Source organism: Micropterus dolomieu, linkage group LG21 (genome assembly GCF_021292245.1).
Source record: "Micropterus dolomieu isolate WLL.071019.BEF.003 ecotype Adirondacks linkage group LG21, ASM2129224v1, whole genome shotgun sequence".
In the NCBI taxonomy this organism is placed as follows: domain Eukaryota; kingdom Metazoa; phylum Chordata; class Actinopteri; order Centrarchiformes; family Centrarchidae; genus Micropterus; species Micropterus dolomieu.
In genome coordinates this window covers 8,677,983-8,694,549 of record NC_060170.1, presented here as the reverse complement: position 1 = coordinate 8,694,549, position 16,567 = coordinate 8,677,983, and the positions used below count along the sequence as shown (strand labels likewise).

Here is a 16,567-nt window from a genome sequence, read left to right as displayed (position 1 = left end):
GTCCACACTGAACGGGTTAACCCCTTCAACTGGGAGGAGATGGGCAGGAGAGAATCAATCTAAACAACAGCAAAGCAGCAGCAAAGTGAAGTCAGCTGGTGGCCTGACTGGATCAACTCAGAAGAATCAATCAATAAGTGTAGATTTCAGACCAGTAATCCATTAAACAGACACAAAAGAGATAAAAAGGTAAATTAGATTTAAAATAGGCTATTATATTTTAATATATCTGATCATTTCTAATATCTCTAATTGGCTTAATAACAAGACTATACAGATTAAAATTGCTACATTGCACTGCCTGGTTAGGGTTACACATGTAAAATGCTGGATAAATGTCTGCTGCCGAAATACTCAAAAAAGAAAAACAGTAAAAAGTTAAAAGCATTACTGAAGAAAGGGAACTGAAATGGTCCGTTTAAGCCAAAAAATATGGTGCAATTTATCAAAAAGAAAAGTAAATTGGTAAATGTATCTTTATGAATCTCTTGAGTGTGCCATGAATTTGAAAGGATTGCAAACAAGAAGAATGATCACAGCAAGCAAAAACTAACCCTAACCCTGCACACCTAACCATTGTTTTAAGACAGACATGGAAAAAAATGTGAACCTATCCTTTAACATATAACCTGCTTAACGTTTTGAGATGCACATGCCTGAAAGTCTGGTTCGTCCAATAGGGGAACTAAATCAAGAACTAATTGGAGCTCATCTGAAAAGACTGCATTGAATGAGCTAATCAACATACTCATAAATCATATTTGTTTCCTCCAGGCTGATGTTCATGTTTTTAAAATCACATGATAAACTTTTCCAGTTCTATGCACTTAACTAAATCACAGGACACTATAATAAGAACATTTACTTTAGTTTAACTTATACCTACTTGCTACTGTATCCTATAAAATATGCAGGACCATGTATAGTAGCATGATTTAAATCCAGCTTGTTACACCTTTTTTTTTGTTTTACTGTTGCTGCAGTCCTCTGTTGAAAAAAGAACTTTGACTGAATTTACCTTTAGTGAGATTGTTTATTCAGTCAAGCACAGTGATGAATTCCTACAGTTTAACATTCCAGGCCACATGTTTTCATGAGATTCGGACTTTATTGTTGGAGTTGTTGTCTGACCGCATAACTGTTACCAGCCCTCATTGGTAGATCCAAGTAGGTGCCGGTTACACCTGTTCCAGTGGCCCATTGTCATCCATCCATATGCTAATACTATGTATTAATCTAAGTCATGTAAATTTAGTGTGAAACTTAAAGGGCTGCAGCCATCAAAAGCTGCAACATAAAATGCTCATTTGCTCAACATTTTAATGTTTTCTCAAACTTACACAAAGAGACATCAAATTAAGTTGAAACGGAGCTTGTTACATAGAGAAGGCTAAATAGTGCCTCTCGTGTCAAAGGCCCACTTTAGTCTGAATCCAACGCTTTACCTCATGTTGTGTATATTAGGGACAAGTTAGGCCTCAAACTAATAAAACCACACTTCAGTTAAAACCCCAACAGCTTAAAAGCCCAATAAAAGAAATGAAGAGGGATATAACCATTTAAATGAGACTTTATTGTGAAATCATTACCATTGACAGACACATGATCTGTCGGGGTGAGTTCTAGCAACTTGTTTTTGTGAGGTTTGGTCTAAGGCACATGGAAAGTAGCCTGTGAATTTCATGAGTTATGCTTGTTTGTATCTCAATTAAATTGTGTATTTTTCATTCATGTGCACATCTGCTGTTTTGATTGGTGGGCTGATGCCACTTTCAGGGACACATGCATGAGCTGCAGCCAGTTATCCTAAACAGCTGTAGGTGATGTTGAAATGTTAATTTGCCAGACGGCCAGTTTGAGGATCTTGCAACACAAAAACAAAACCAAGCAGGGCAGATAGTGAGATAGTCAGGTAGACGGTTCGTCGATTGCGACAGGCCCTCACCCCGAGGTTAAATCTGGCCTTTTAGAAAGAGGTCAAAAAGGGAATGACATTCCCAACACAGTCCTTCTGACAAATTTGAATGTATGTCTCATCCTTGTTAGTCCAGTTGGTTTTGTTGAAACAATGAATGAAACAACAAAGACAAACCAGTTCTTTAAAAGCCATTATAACACGAAAAGCTTAAAAGAGAACCCAGTCAATCACATTGTTCCTTAAGACTTTTAAAAACTTTGTTCATCATTATTCCAAAACAGAAACATCTTCTTATGAACAAACAACCAACCAACCGGAATACACTGACTAAGAAAACCCAAAACTCCCGACTCCACTCTCCAGACCCCTGCTTTTACAGAACCAGAACATGTCACCACACGTATTGTTTCAATGAGGCCAGCAGGGCCCAAGTCAGTCAGATGCACGCAGTGGAAGTCTGCTCTGGTCTCAGGGTAGATGACGACATGAGATGTACATGGTAAAAGCACCTACTTGGTTTAAACCTTGTACATTTCAGAAATACATTTCAGCCTAGTGGATACAGGAGAAATGAGTACAAGGGCATGTTAAGTATGACGGCCACTATGTCAGTTTATAGGAATAGTTCAACATGTTGGGAAATGCAGATTTGCATTCTTGCCAAGAGTTAGATGAAAAAAATGTATTCCACGGGAAGCAAAGGGAAAAAGCTAGCCTGGCTCTGTCCAAAGGTAAAAAACACATACTCCACTCTCTCACTCTCTCTGCTCCCAGCCAAGAAATAGTCTGGCACAAACCCCTGTAAAACACAGCTTTTTTTGTTTATAACATTGATAATTAGTGAGCTTCAGGGGTGTCGATAGGCAGATTTTGTTACCTTTGGAGAGTCTAGCTGTTTCGCTGTTTCCAGTCCTTATGCTAAGCTAAGCTAACCAGCTGCTGGCTGTAGTTTCGTATTTGCCATAGAGACATGAGAGAGGTCTCTTCTCAACTAACTCTCAGAAAGCAAATAATCAAATTTGTCACAAAATGTCAAATTATTCTTTTAAAGACAATTCTTTTTCCAGTCAAATGAGATTTTGTTATGATGTCCTCAAAAAACCTACATTCTTGTTGATATAAAGTACATCCACGTTGAATACCTATATTTTACATTTTCATTCAACAGCACTTTGGGGAGCAATTAAAAGGATGGGGGGAAAAGTGCATTGCTGAGTCAAACGTTGATGTACAGTATGTATAAAAGTGGATATTGTACTCCATGGTTGCAACTGTACATTTGCAGGCAGGATGTATCTTTGTGACTAAATGGAAAAAGTCGGCCCCACTTAACTGTGTGTCTGCAGAGTCTATAGACAACAAATTAATGAACAAATAACAAAGACCCTGTAATTTGTTAACTTATAGACATAGTAGATAATGTTTCTTGTGGTGAGACTGATCCTTACCATGTGTTTCATTAACATATGCTAAATAAAATTAAATACAGAAATTAAAAGGGAGCAAGTTGCTAAAAGTCTTCGGAACTTCCTAAATAATTCTTACAGCAGGTTATTTGTAGAGTTGTCTTCCATTAAAAAATGTCATAGTGAATGACTAATATGTAAATGATAGAGCACTTTGATGTCCTGTAAAGTGTGCCTTGCATTTGGGAACATGCGGAATGCTTTAAGCCCATTATCCATTCTTCCAGTCCAATTGGAGCTACCGCAGCCTGGGGAAAGACATAAAAGCAACCCCCATCATCTTTCAAAGCTCTTACGCCTTTAATTTGTTTAGACAAACAGCCTAAAACATGCCGTGCCAAACGACGGGACAAGGGCCCGGGGTCCCTGAGCAGGTTTCTGTCCCTAAATAAGACTGCTGCTTGGGGAATGCCAAACAAACTGAGCTGTATCATGTCACAAAAAGTTATATTTTCTCAGGTTATTTGCAAGGAAATGTCCATGTTGTCACACAAGTCCATCCACTTCATCCTCTGGGAATCCTCAGTTTAGAGATTTTTTCACTGCAGCACCTCCACCCAGATGGCACGCATGATATGAAGGGGAACAGTTTGTAAATGATGGTGCAACTACAGCAACTCAGTCAAATTAGAGGCTTCCAGTGATCTTCAATATGTGCCATATGTATAAATGTGTCAGCAGCAGCCTCTGGAACTTAGACTGTCCTGATGTTGTGGTCGTAGATGACCACATGGATATAGACGTCCGATTGTAGGAACGTCCTGTTGGAGTCCTCACCAGGACCAGACTGGAACCAAACACAGTTAGAGAAGTTAGTAGGTCTTGTTTGAACACTGTTACCTACAGTATTTAAAGGTGCATTTAGACTAGATGCAAAATGAATTTCCACGTTGCTTCATTCAAATAAATCAGTGTTTTTGCTGTCTGCAATTGTTGACCAAAGTGTGCCCGAATGTGTGGACTTAAATGAAGTCCAAACTGTCACACTTGAAGTCCCTTCTGTTATTTTTCTCCAGTTTCTCTAATGTTTCCTCTTAAATAACATTTTCAGCCTGTGTGGACGTAGCACCACTTGTGCCTTTTCATTGACTATATGCATTTGCACTTTCTTAAAATTTGCTTCACTTTCAATCTGAAACACCTTGACTTGTGGGGCTTTTAAAGCGACATTAAGCATTTTTTTTACCATTAGGGGGCAGAGAGTGAAAGCAATAACACTCTTGACAATCTACTGAAGGATGAAACATGCTTCCCTGGGTGGCATGTAGGTCTGGTCCGGAGACGTGTACAGGTCTGTTGCTTTTATATTTGTATGTACAATTTGTATAACGTTTGCTTTTTTTCTACTCTATTTCGAACTTGCCTAATACGCTTCTCTACATAGATTTGTAGAGACGTTTACTATATCTTCAGGAAAGCATAATTCAGCCTTTATCTACAGCACTAGCTGGTGCTGGGCAGGTAGCGTGATCTTGTTTACTGAAAACAGCTGCCTATGGTTTTATACAGGGGTTTAATGAGAGACACGAGACCCATTCATACAGTGTATTTTTAACTGGAGAAGCAAAACTATGAGCTAAATAAGCTAAAAGCTCCATATAGTTGGTGTTGATTCTCAGTGGGTTTGGAACTACGAACACCTTTGTCATTACAAAGAATCATTAAAATGTGAAAGCTGCCATCGAAAAAAAAGGATGTTAGCAATGAAACAAAACCGCACATATCCAAAACACATCTTTTTTTAAAAACAGGTATATTAAAGGGGAGGTCAAGTGCATCATAATCTGACTGTTCAATTTCCAAGATGTTTTATGTTACTTTGAATGTCAAAACTGACACAGCCCTACCACTAAGATGTGAAGCCACTACCAGCTGGGAACATTTATTCAAGGCTAAGTGTGTCAAAAGCTTCTAGTGGGAGTGGATCCATAGCCTACCATTACACTCAATTTACACTTTTACCTCAAACACACTTGTGGGTGTCCTAATAAGTGAGGCAGTCTTCCTTTGCAAGTTCAAAAGAGTGTCAATAAAAATAGACCAATAAAAAATGACTTCATAGACGCATGAAGAGAAAATAGGAAATGTTGGGTGAACTAAATAAGCATATATTTTTACAGAAACCAAAATATGTCATCAACGTTCATATCATCTAAGTTTTGTTTTGTTGTATTTTTAAATATCTAACTTAGATTGATTAAAGCCATTATCATAACTGAAATATGACAACCCGTTAGCTCTCATCCCACTTTTTGGTTGGGACAGGAAAAGTGGTCATGGTATGACAAAGGCAGAACAACAAACAAACCACCCAAAATTAGTTGATGTGAGCCTGAAGATTGTGCAAGGATCCACTGTGAATCTGTGGCCACGTGAGCAGCTAGTGAGCTCATGGTGGGTTAAAAGCCGGATGGTTCCGGGCTTCTCTATGCCGTGCCAATCTGGGCTGAGCTGAGCTGGGTTCTGGGCACACGGGTGGTTTGCTGTGTCTGGCTTCCTATGCCTTCTCTTGTGTTTTTAATAGACAGCCTGGTCGGGGCGGTGCTCGACCACAGCTAGAACACTGTGCTGCCATTTTGGCGCTTGGCCTCAAAAACGCAGTCCCCACAGCTCTGTCTGCAATTTCAAAATAGTTCAGCCCCACCAACTACTTCCCTACCCCCCAGCGAAGAGGGAACTTGAGAGAAAAAAACACCGTCTGTCAGTCGTTATTCTTCCAAGGCCCCTGTCGGACTGTGAGTGCGGAGGAAGCACCTGTCTCGACCCTTGATCCTCCATTCTTTGTGCAGGTGGAAAGCAAATATCTTTCTCTCCCACTGATTTCTTATTCTCTCTCAGGCTCTCCAAGTACCTCTCTTATAGTGTAGGCTCCCTCTGAAAATGATTGTCTCTGATATGTTTGGTTCAGTCGGACTAGTTAAAAAAAAATAGGCACTTAGTAAAGTTGGCAGGACAGTTACAATTAGTTCTTTAGTCCCTGAAGCAGCAAAAAGGATTTGAAAAGAGTTTTTTTGCCCTATAGCCTTTTTGCTTCCCTGGTACATTTTTACTGCTGTGGAACAGGTGAACCGATCTAATTAGCAGTACCATTTGTCTCCCTGGGGCTTAAAAACATAGCAACAACAGCAAAAAAAACCTACCAAGGGGTCCACATTTAGGATCTTTTTGTCCCTCTTGTTCTTAAAGAGAAGGCCGTTCGGGTTGTCATAAATCACTTCAAAGTTAGGGCTTGAGTTGGACGTGGACACCTGTGTCTTCCAATTGTAGTAGCTGTAGAAAAAAAGTAACAGTAATTATTAGGTGACTGAGGTGAAGCCGTTTTTTGAAGCTTTAAGGTGCTTTCAAAAGTTAGCGTTTGCACTGGTTGTGCCGCCAAACCATTTGGTTTGTTTTTACTTTTCTGGGACATGTTGCTTTAGAGCAATACATTTGAGACCCAGTTTTGTTTTAGGTTGGGCTGTGATTGGCTTGTTGTTGACAAGATAGGACATGGTTCTATTTCCCCAGTCGCAAGTAGCAGTGCAAGTCAAAGTGGCTGAGCTTTGCAAGACAAGTACTTTTTTGGATTTCAAATGAGAGTTGGTGGTTGACACCTGGTCTGTAATCCGTTTCAGCTCCAAATGTTTGCACATGGGATAACAGTGGATTGAAATGTTTTGAATATAAATACTCTTCTTAAGATACAAAAGATATGAAACTTGGTAATGATACATATGTTTTGCATGACTGTACAGTTTTATACCTAAGGTAGAAAAGACTGTTGCTCAGTGGTAGTGGTGTGTGCTACTTGACCATTTGGCATTCTGCTTTTCTGGAACATTTTCCTTTATAGACTCACACAGCAGGAGGCTTTACAATAACACATGAGCACCATATTGAGGTCACGACTTAGCGTGTTTCATGGAGGAAAGAAAACTTCACGGATTGCAGCGCATTACACAGCCATTGTTATCATATCAATATTAAACAGCAGGTTATAAAAGAACTTTGCTTTGCAGAAAAGAAAAGAAAAGAAAGCAACTTGCAGAGTAAAGTATCTTTTCTGAGAGACAGAACGTAAAAGTCTGTTTCCAATTTGATTGTGAGGGCGCTGTGTTGGAGTTCGCCAAGCCAGGCATTAAAGTAAAGCTGTGGCTAATAAGCAACTGAAACCAAAGTAAGGGTTGAATTCCAAAATAAATGACCGATTAATATACAGCATCCGATTGGAACCTGCTCTGCTTTTAGATTTTCTGTTATTTTTGATACAGCAGTGCAGTGGTGTGCAAGTTTGTGACAGAGTCAAAGGTACAAAAATGTTAGGACATTCAGGTTAAATTGATTCATTTAGCATGTGCATGAATTTTGAGGATTTGTGATTTATTAACATTTGATATATTATGCAATTAGGTAGTGTTTATACCTGTCAAATCATTCATCAACTAAAGAGTGCTCAGGCAGTTTGCTGGAGGCAACACGTTTGTCGAAGAAAAGAAAAACAATCCATAGCAGCTTGACATTTGCTAGCCATAAAATTGGCAGATCTTCTCTCTCCTTGTTGATGTGAAATACCAGGTGGGTTGTGAGTTAAAAACATCTCATTAAGGTAGTGTTGAATACTGCATTGTTCCAATGTTAAGTTTGGATTCGGCACAACCTTTCACCTGAGAACAGCAAGGCACTGAAATGAGAAAACCATAGACACAAGTCTCAAAATTGGTTTAATTTGGTAAAAAAAAAAAGAAGAAGCTAAATCAATAGTAAATGAGGCCCAATTGAGCTTTAGTGCCATCTTTGTATTGTCCAAATTGGTATTGTTGTTTTCTATTTCTATGCAATCTTGCTTTGCAAACAGTTATACATTAAACATGTTACAATTATTTCTTCCATGACATGTTTGAAACATTTATCCCTACCGACAATTTCAATTTCAAAAGTTCTTTGATAAAAAAGGTTTTTTAACATGCAAACTGAAAAAAGCCAACAAATGCCTCAGAAACACAACTGCTCTAACAGGTTTAAATGTTGTTATACCAAGTGGTAAGTAAATAACCTTTGCTTCTTCTGGCACTGTGCTCTCCGGGCAGTAATGACCATATTCAGTCGTTCTCATCATTAGCTGTTCACGTTACTAGTAACACAACTCCACATGTCATACTCTGAGGCACTAAAGGTTGCTTTAGCAGGTCTCGGCTGTTCCCAAGAAGCAGTTTGTGGTCCACGGACAAAGTTGGACCTCGGGGAGGAGGCTCCGTGTAAATCTGGGAAGAGGTATGTTATGTTGGGGGTTGAGTGGGCTGAAGCTGCAGCAGCAAGTTGTAAATATGGGACCATAGCGTAATGGAGAGGTGCCAGCATGCTGCAGGTTATACATCACTTGCTGTGATGCTTTACTGGAGCCAATATATGATGAACAGCAGGTATAGAGTATTAATGACCCACACTATGTGCAATACATCCCAAAATGTTTACATTTACATTGTGAGACCTCTGTGATTTTTGCAATATTTGGCTATTCGGCTGTGTCAAGATGTTTTCTGCAGGATCCGTTTCAGACGTAATCACTAGTGGCACATAAAACCTGTTTGCAAATAACCATTTACATTTGAACCATAAAAATATTTTCTGACTGCAACATATCAAGCATGCTTGCAACAAATTACAAGCAAACATATAGTGCAAGCAATATTAAAACGTACCCATGTGGCCTTTCCAAAACCCACAGACCCCCACCATGCAATTTTGGGAAATGTAAATACATATTTTTTGCAGAATGGTCTGTTTTTGAATAGCTCTGAAAAGGGCCAGGTATTCCAGCCAGGAATGAGAGCAACTGACTTTCCTGCTGGTATCCAGGCAACATGGGTTTTTCTGCATTGGCCACTTGTCATATTCCCAAATACAGTTATTTTGAACAAGGGAAATAATCGATCTCCATGGCAGCCTCTGGATGCTCCCACCAAGACTCAATATCTTCACATAGAGACCCAGGATCCTACTCCTAGGACTCCTAGCCTGATATTTGTAGACCACACATAAAGATAACCAATGTTGACCAAATTTCTGAAGACAATTATTAAAAATGCAATTACCGTAAAACTTAATAATAGCCCAGGCTTTTATTTGCTAATATCACTAAATTGACCCTGCCTTTATTTGGGACAGGCCTTTAATTCTTTTTGCACAAAACTGAAACTACTATGAAACAGTTTATTTATTTCAAACAGAATAATACTTATGTAAAAATGATCAAATATCAAATACACGTCATTTATTTGATCTAGCTCCGACAGACTGCTTATGCGTTTTTATTTTGACGGCAGCAACCTCACAAAAACAACAACATGGTGCAGGATGAGAGAAGTTAGCAGACAGAGAGCGATGGACTTCACATGACAGGATTCACAACTTGGATAAATTTTTCTGAAAAGCTGTTTTGATTCTTTTGATGGGTGGACCCTTACAGGCTAAAGGAATATATTAAATAATCAAGGAAAGGACACATTTGGGCTTAACGAGCGCTCCGAAGTTAATGTGAGTCAGCACTTTTCCCCCCTTTTCCTCTCTTGTAGCGATGCAGGTTACACCGGTAAATCTAGAAGAATTAGACTTTGGGTTTTGTTGTTTCCGTCAAATGAACTTAACAGTGGTATACATCCAAAGAACTTCTATAAAAACCAGACCAGGCGTTTAATTAAGGCAGGCGTTTATTTGTCAAAATGTGTTCCAAAACCAGGATAGTAATGGAGGTAGGCGGCTATTTGGGACTCGGCTATTAATTTAAGTTTTACGGTAGATAATTAAAATAAATGTCTTGAAACAAATATTTGATTAGATCTACAGATTAAAAAAACATGGTCTTAACGATGTAAAACACTATAAACACTGTTAAAAGAAAAATGATGTGAATATTGAAACACTTCATACTTGCTCTGACAGACAAATGACAAATGAAAGGAAAGAAGACTTGACTCTTCTCAAATTACTCTTACTTGAGACCTTCTCTGAAAGACCTGAGACTTGACTTAGACATTTGAGTTTAATTTGACATGATAGTGCGGTAGAGAAACACATAAACCATGGTAGAAAATATTATCCATGTCGTCCACTTCTAGCAGGTTCTACTATATTTTGATACAACTAAAAGATACAACAAATATCAGAACATGTGAAACTGGACTCCATCTGATGTCTGAAATATCTGTCAACCACCCCCTGCCAACTTTCGGAGTAATCTTCCTCTCCAGGAAACACATGCGCTGGAGGCCTCTGAACCGTCCACACTGTGTGGGGAAATACACTGATGCATAAAATTATAAGGTATGATAGGACGAGAGGTCTGGCATTTTTTTTTAAGTTGCTGAGAGCTGAGTAAAGCAGATTTAGAATAGACTGCTGCAATGCCCCAATTATGAAATACAAATTGAGGTTTTTCCCTTAAAACTCAGGAAAATTATATTGTCTGAGACTTGCTTTCAGACATATGCATACTTCTTCTCTTTGTAAATTAGATCTGACAGTGTTTCAGTGACTATTTATACCAAAATGCCATACAACAATTAGCATTTTTTTGGTTGACCACTTTTATTCCATGGTGAACCGCTTACTTTTGCTAGAGAAATGGGACAGATGTGAGATATTTTAACAGTGAACATGAAAAAGACTGACGAAAGTGTGAAAAAAATATTTTTGAAGCAATGCCGAGAATTTCGTTCATATGTTACTTGGATGTGTTTATTGGACCCACCTCCCTCACCATCCCATATGAACTGTCACCAGGGCAACTAACTGCACGGTCGGTGCACATTTGGTCACAAAGAAAGCTCCAGCAGCTGGATGGCACCACACCCAGACACATGGACCAGTAAAAGTGTGAGAACCTGGATTTGGTGGAAACAATGACGGTGCTTTCATCACCGGTTCCTGGTTCCCTATGCATTTACCATGGCTGTTTGACACGTGCACTGTGTCCTTTCACTTTCCATAGTTACCGTGCTTAGCTCTATTGTCATCTCCAGGCGGTCATTTTCCAGGGTAATGTCAACAGTCTCATTATAGGGCTCAGAGGAGCAGGACTCTCTGCGCTGGATGATATATGTCATAAAAGAGCAAATACCTAGCATGTGTATTCGTTCAGTTTTTTTCTGTAGTGGCTGAAGAATACAAGTCCGGTAACTGTTTCTGAAGTTAATGTTTCCAGTGTAAATCACAAAAGGCCTCTTCAGTGTTGAGAGTGTTACTGTTAGGCCTTCTGGGGGTGTCATGAGTATGATTCAATGACAAATCACAGATGGGCCATGACCAGCTGACAACCCCATTAACAAACCCATATCTACGCACCTACACACCACTTTAACTTATTTTCTCGTTATTTTTGGTTTCATCTATGAATTTATTAATGTTTATTGAAAATGTTAAATTGAAGTGCATCTGTCTTTATAGGTTGTGAAAATTGGGTCATCACTGCTCCTGAGTTCATGTTATTCAGAAGCTTATGCTGTCTATTTTGTTGCATAACATAAAAAGACTGAGATCAAAACATGAGGGGGAATCAGATTTAAGTAAAAAAAAAAATACAAACATCTGACTAAATATCAGATTAAAATAACATTTGGGTATGTGTGTATATCTTTCTTTACCTAGAGGGGTCTGGTGCATACTCAGAAGCATTTTCTAAGCTGTCAATGTCACTAAAAGATAATATAGAGAAAATAAATAAATCAGCAGCAATTTATAATCAATTAATTGTTTCACTGGTTTAATTTACCAAAATACCAAACATTCTGTGGTTTCAGCTCCTTAAGAAAAAATTATATATAAAAAAAAATTCATTGTACAAGAGGACCTATAGAGGTAAGAATATATTTTGTGGAAAATATGTACAAACCAAACATTATGACCGTTATACATAATATAGATGCTCCCTCTTCTTACCAAAATTGATAGTTATGCTCATATTGCGTGGTACTACACAATATACAAGGCCATTGCAAGTTATAGTTTTTGTTTCTATGTTAACAATCACGCAGCATTACAGCATACACTCATGTCAGTTTGACACCATTTTGCATACCGTAAAACTTCAATTAATAGCCGAGTCCCAAATAGCCGCCTACCCCTTTTACTGCCCTGGTGTGGGAAGACATTCTGACAAATAAACGCAGGTCTCCATTAGACGCCTGCCTGGTTTTAATAGAAGTTCTGTATAAAACCTCTTAAACCCTGTGGGGTCGCCTGCTTTAGCTGCTTCTAAGCTGCTTAGATCGTGCATACAAATATTAATGTTTAAACAACTGATCGATATAAACATGCTACACATCGTTAGATCGGTTAGATTCTCCACAGTTCAGTCGTTCAGTTCATTTAACAGAAACGAGAGCCAAAGTCAAATTCACATAGATTTACCAGTGTAACCGGCATGGTACAAGAGAAAAAATGCAGACTCCCATTACCTTTGAAGCCTCTTGAAGTCCACTTATTAAGTCTGAATGTGTCCGTTCCTTGATTACTTATATTCCTTTAGTCTGTAAGGGTCCACCGATCAAAAGAATCAAAACAGCTTTTCATAAAAAGTTATGAATCCTGTCATTTGAAGTCCATCGCTCTTTTCTGCCACACTTCTCTCATCCTGCACCGTGTTGTTGGGTTTGTTTTCATACCATTGCTGCCTACAAAATAAAAGTGCATAAGCCGTCTTTTGGAGCTAGATCAAATGAATTAGTGTATTTGATATTATTTGATATTATATTTTTTATACAAGCAATAGTCATACTATTTGAAATAAATAAACTGTTTTCATAGTAGTTTCAGTTTTGTGTGAGAGGAATTAAAGGACTGTCCCTAATATAGACAGGGTCAATTCAGTGATTTTAGCAAATAAAAGCCTGGGCTATTAATCAAAGTTTTACTGTATTTTAAGGACGTTTCAGTTTGCCATCAGGTCTTCCATCAGACCTACACACGCACACACACATAGGCCAGAGCCATTACATAATGTGGTGACACAGCTGGGTGTTATCCCCTATTCCATTTGACTGGAGCTCAAGAGGCTAATAGAGCCTTGACTGAGGGAGGTTAGGGGTCAACCTCTATTTGTAAAAAGGGCCTAGGAAAATACAGGCAATCGGCCTAATATCATATTCAAAGAATGCTCACTAATGACAACTTATCAGTCTGGTATGATAACACCTTAACAAAAAAGATTTATGGTTACTGATAAAATTTTGTGTCATTTTACAATCCTACTTTAAATGTTTGACATCCAGACATAATTTCAGACGCCAAATCTTAATTACACAGCCAACTTGGACAGAACAGCCCATCAAACTTGGCAGGAGGTCTCCGATGATCATACTGCTGGTGGAACACTGAGTTAATCTATCAAACACAGTCCAAACAGTATCAGCAGTGAGAACAAACAGTCCGACTGGATTTAACCCTAAAGGTTTCAGCTAATGAAGTATGTGTGCGCCATGTGTGAAGATCAACACACATGTCATGGAATGTTCCAGCTTACCAGCAAATATTTATCGAGCTGGCAAACTGTACTGCGATAGAATATCCCACCACCCTCCATTAAAGCTCGGACACAATGCTTCAGGACGAACTGCCAAATCACCTTTGGAGGTGGAACAGTTTCTCTTTTGTATTAAAAGTTAATAAAATAGGACAGCAGTGCAAATATTTTTACAGCAGAAAACGAAGCCAGACACACAGGTGCCTTGCAGAGGCTGAGCGTGGAGGCAATATGGTTTTGGCTTCAGAGTAAGCACGCGCTGTGTTTCAGCCGAGGAGATCCTTCAAGTTCAATCTTTCAGTCTCTTGTATTGAATGCATGCATGAAATGAACGCAGGACAGGGTGAGTGGGCAGCTTCATGTGATCCAGCATTTCAAAAAGTTGTTTGAATTAAAAAGATTCACTGAATAATACAGGCAATGTATTGGTTAGTTTAGATGAAAATCAGCGCATTTGTAATATGTAAAAAAAAATCTACTTGGTGAACTGTTTTTTTTTTCCAGTACGAGACTCATACATTTACACAAAACACACGGTAACAATTTAAAGAGGAAAATAATCAATTAGCACTACCATATATGTCAGATGTTGCCCAGTCTCTTAAAAGTCTTTACTAAATAAAGGGACTGAAAAGGCAGAGAGATAGAAAGAGGAAGGAGCGGAACAGCCCGAGTGCATAAACAGATGGTCACTTTGCTGAGGAACATTAAATAGACATCAGAGATGCTGTAGGCACATCTGGAGTGGCAGGAAGCTGGGTGCAAGGAGCTACAGATCTGTGGGATAATTATGAGGGTCAGGACTTTAGTGTGTGTAAATTTATGTGTGTCTGTGTGTGTGTGTGCGCGTGTCTGCGTTGGAAGCTCACAGTAAAAAAAAAAAAGGAGACTTAATGTAATGAAAATTTAGCCTTTTTAACGCATGCTATTGTATATTTTAAACAGTTTATCGAACCTGCATGTGAAGCATCAGTGTCAGATTTTGGTTAAATTCATGTGAAGGTTTCACCCAGAGTTTGCCCTGAAGTAACAGGAACTAAAACAGACCAGTCTCAGCAGTTACAGTCTAATAGAGCTACAGTCAGTCATCTGTTGTTTTGCAGTTTTTAACAATTATTTTCTCTTGATATCAGTATTTATACAAAAGTTTGTCAAGAACAGTGCAGTTGTGTTAATATTATTACCAATATTGCTTTTATTGTTATACGGTTTGGTGTCATTAATGGCTTCTTAGATGTAAACTTTAATATCCTGTGCTTGATTTATTTTAACCAGATTTCCCTGGAGGTCAGAGGCTCACAACATATGCCTTTACAAATGATGTTTATATGACCCACCCACCCAGTAGGCCAGCGTTCAACTGATTTTCACTCCTTGCAGCTCCTATAGGGTCAATGCAAATGCAAAGATCTTTAAGGTGACAGAGAATTTACTGTAAAAAGCAAAATAAATGAAAAATTATTTCAACATGTATCTATGAGTGCAACTGTGGCAGTCTCCTGACTAACCTATCTATGAGACAATATTAACAGCCTCACGACAGCAAGCTACGGTTCCCATTTATGCAAAATCAACCAAATTTTGCATTTTGATATGGCCATTTTCTCACATATTTCACGTTGAAACTTGAGGCAGCGCATAATATAGGAAAGACTTGAAAAGTGTTGAAAAATCTACTGCATATAATCCTGTGCTGTTACAAAATTTGGAACTTAATTTATTTGGAAATAAATTGAAAGGTTAATGTCAAAGGAGTTTGGAGCTTGATGTGTTTAATCTTTAGCATCCAGTTTGTGTCGGTTTTCTGTTGATTTCGCAAAGAGATAGATCACACCCATTATACAAAGTTTGAAAGCTACAATTTACTTGTTGTCCACGCCATACTGCTGGAGCAGAGACATGCTGTACATTTTAAATAATTACTATTTTCTTTAAAGACCTCCAACCAATTCATAGTCTTTAAAATTCACATACTGCTCTTTTTTTCCGCTCAAGACATTGCAGACTGTGTACGTGAACCTATCCACCCTTCCTTGCTGGAGGTGGGAGGTGGTGGCCGGAGCTGGCGCTGGTGTCACTGCTCTGTGTTCTTTGTGGCTGTGGAGGAGGAGGAGGGACAGGATTCAGAGTCCTGCGGTGGGAGGTTTAGTGCACTGAGTGGGCAGCAGCTCCAGCATCTGCTCCCTCTTAGCGGCAACCACACTGGGTGTTATTGTTCCCGACAGAGATGAAAAAACAAGAGGGGTTGGGGGGGTGGGTTGGTAGAGGTGGAGGATGACATAGATGGGGAGAGGTAACAAAGCATGGAACTCAAGGATAGAAAAGCTGAAACTAACGACAGAGAGATGAAGTAGTTTTAGCTGGTGAAAAATGAAAGACAGAGAGAGGGAGTATGAAGTCAGATGTCAGATGGAGTGAGATGCAGGGAGACCCGTGTAGGGGGGGAAGCCTCATAAAAGCATCATTATGGAGTAGGCTGTACCTCCAGGCATGCTCGTCCAATGACTCACACCTACAACTTGTTAGGGCTTCCACTCACCAGAGGGGAGGCTGAGTTCAAGGCCACAAGCAGAACACATGGTGAGAAATGAATAAATAAAACAACAAAGCTTCACATGTCTGACACTTTGGTTACAAACCACTTCCAAAAATAAAACAGACTTTCATTCTTGTTGATTTTTAACTGCT

General features: G+C 39.0%; 1 protein-coding gene across 3 annotated transcripts in view; it reads right to left on the bottom strand.

Annotated features, from left to right (window-relative positions):
* Window positions 1-1,552: 1,552 nt before the first annotated feature.
* The window catches only part of cfap299 (cilia and flagella associated protein 299), an 83,077-nt gene continuing 68,062 nt past the window's right edge, over window positions 1,553-16,567 (bottom strand). Inside the window, exons 5-7 of one of the 3 annotated variants that reach the window (XM_046034652.1) lie at window positions 15,854-15,976; window positions 6,525-6,654; window positions 1,553-4,171 (exon numbers count right to left, since the gene is read on the bottom strand). In XM_046034652.1, coding sequence (XP_045890608.1) covers window positions 4,079-4,171; window positions 6,525-6,654; window positions 15,854-15,976 — 346 coding nt within the window. In that variant the 3' untranslated portion in view covers window positions 1,553-4,078. The remainder of the gene's footprint in view (window positions 4,172-6,524; window positions 6,655-15,853; window positions 15,977-16,567) is intronic. The other 2 variants (XM_046034654.1, XM_046034655.1) reach the window with 2 other exon arrangements.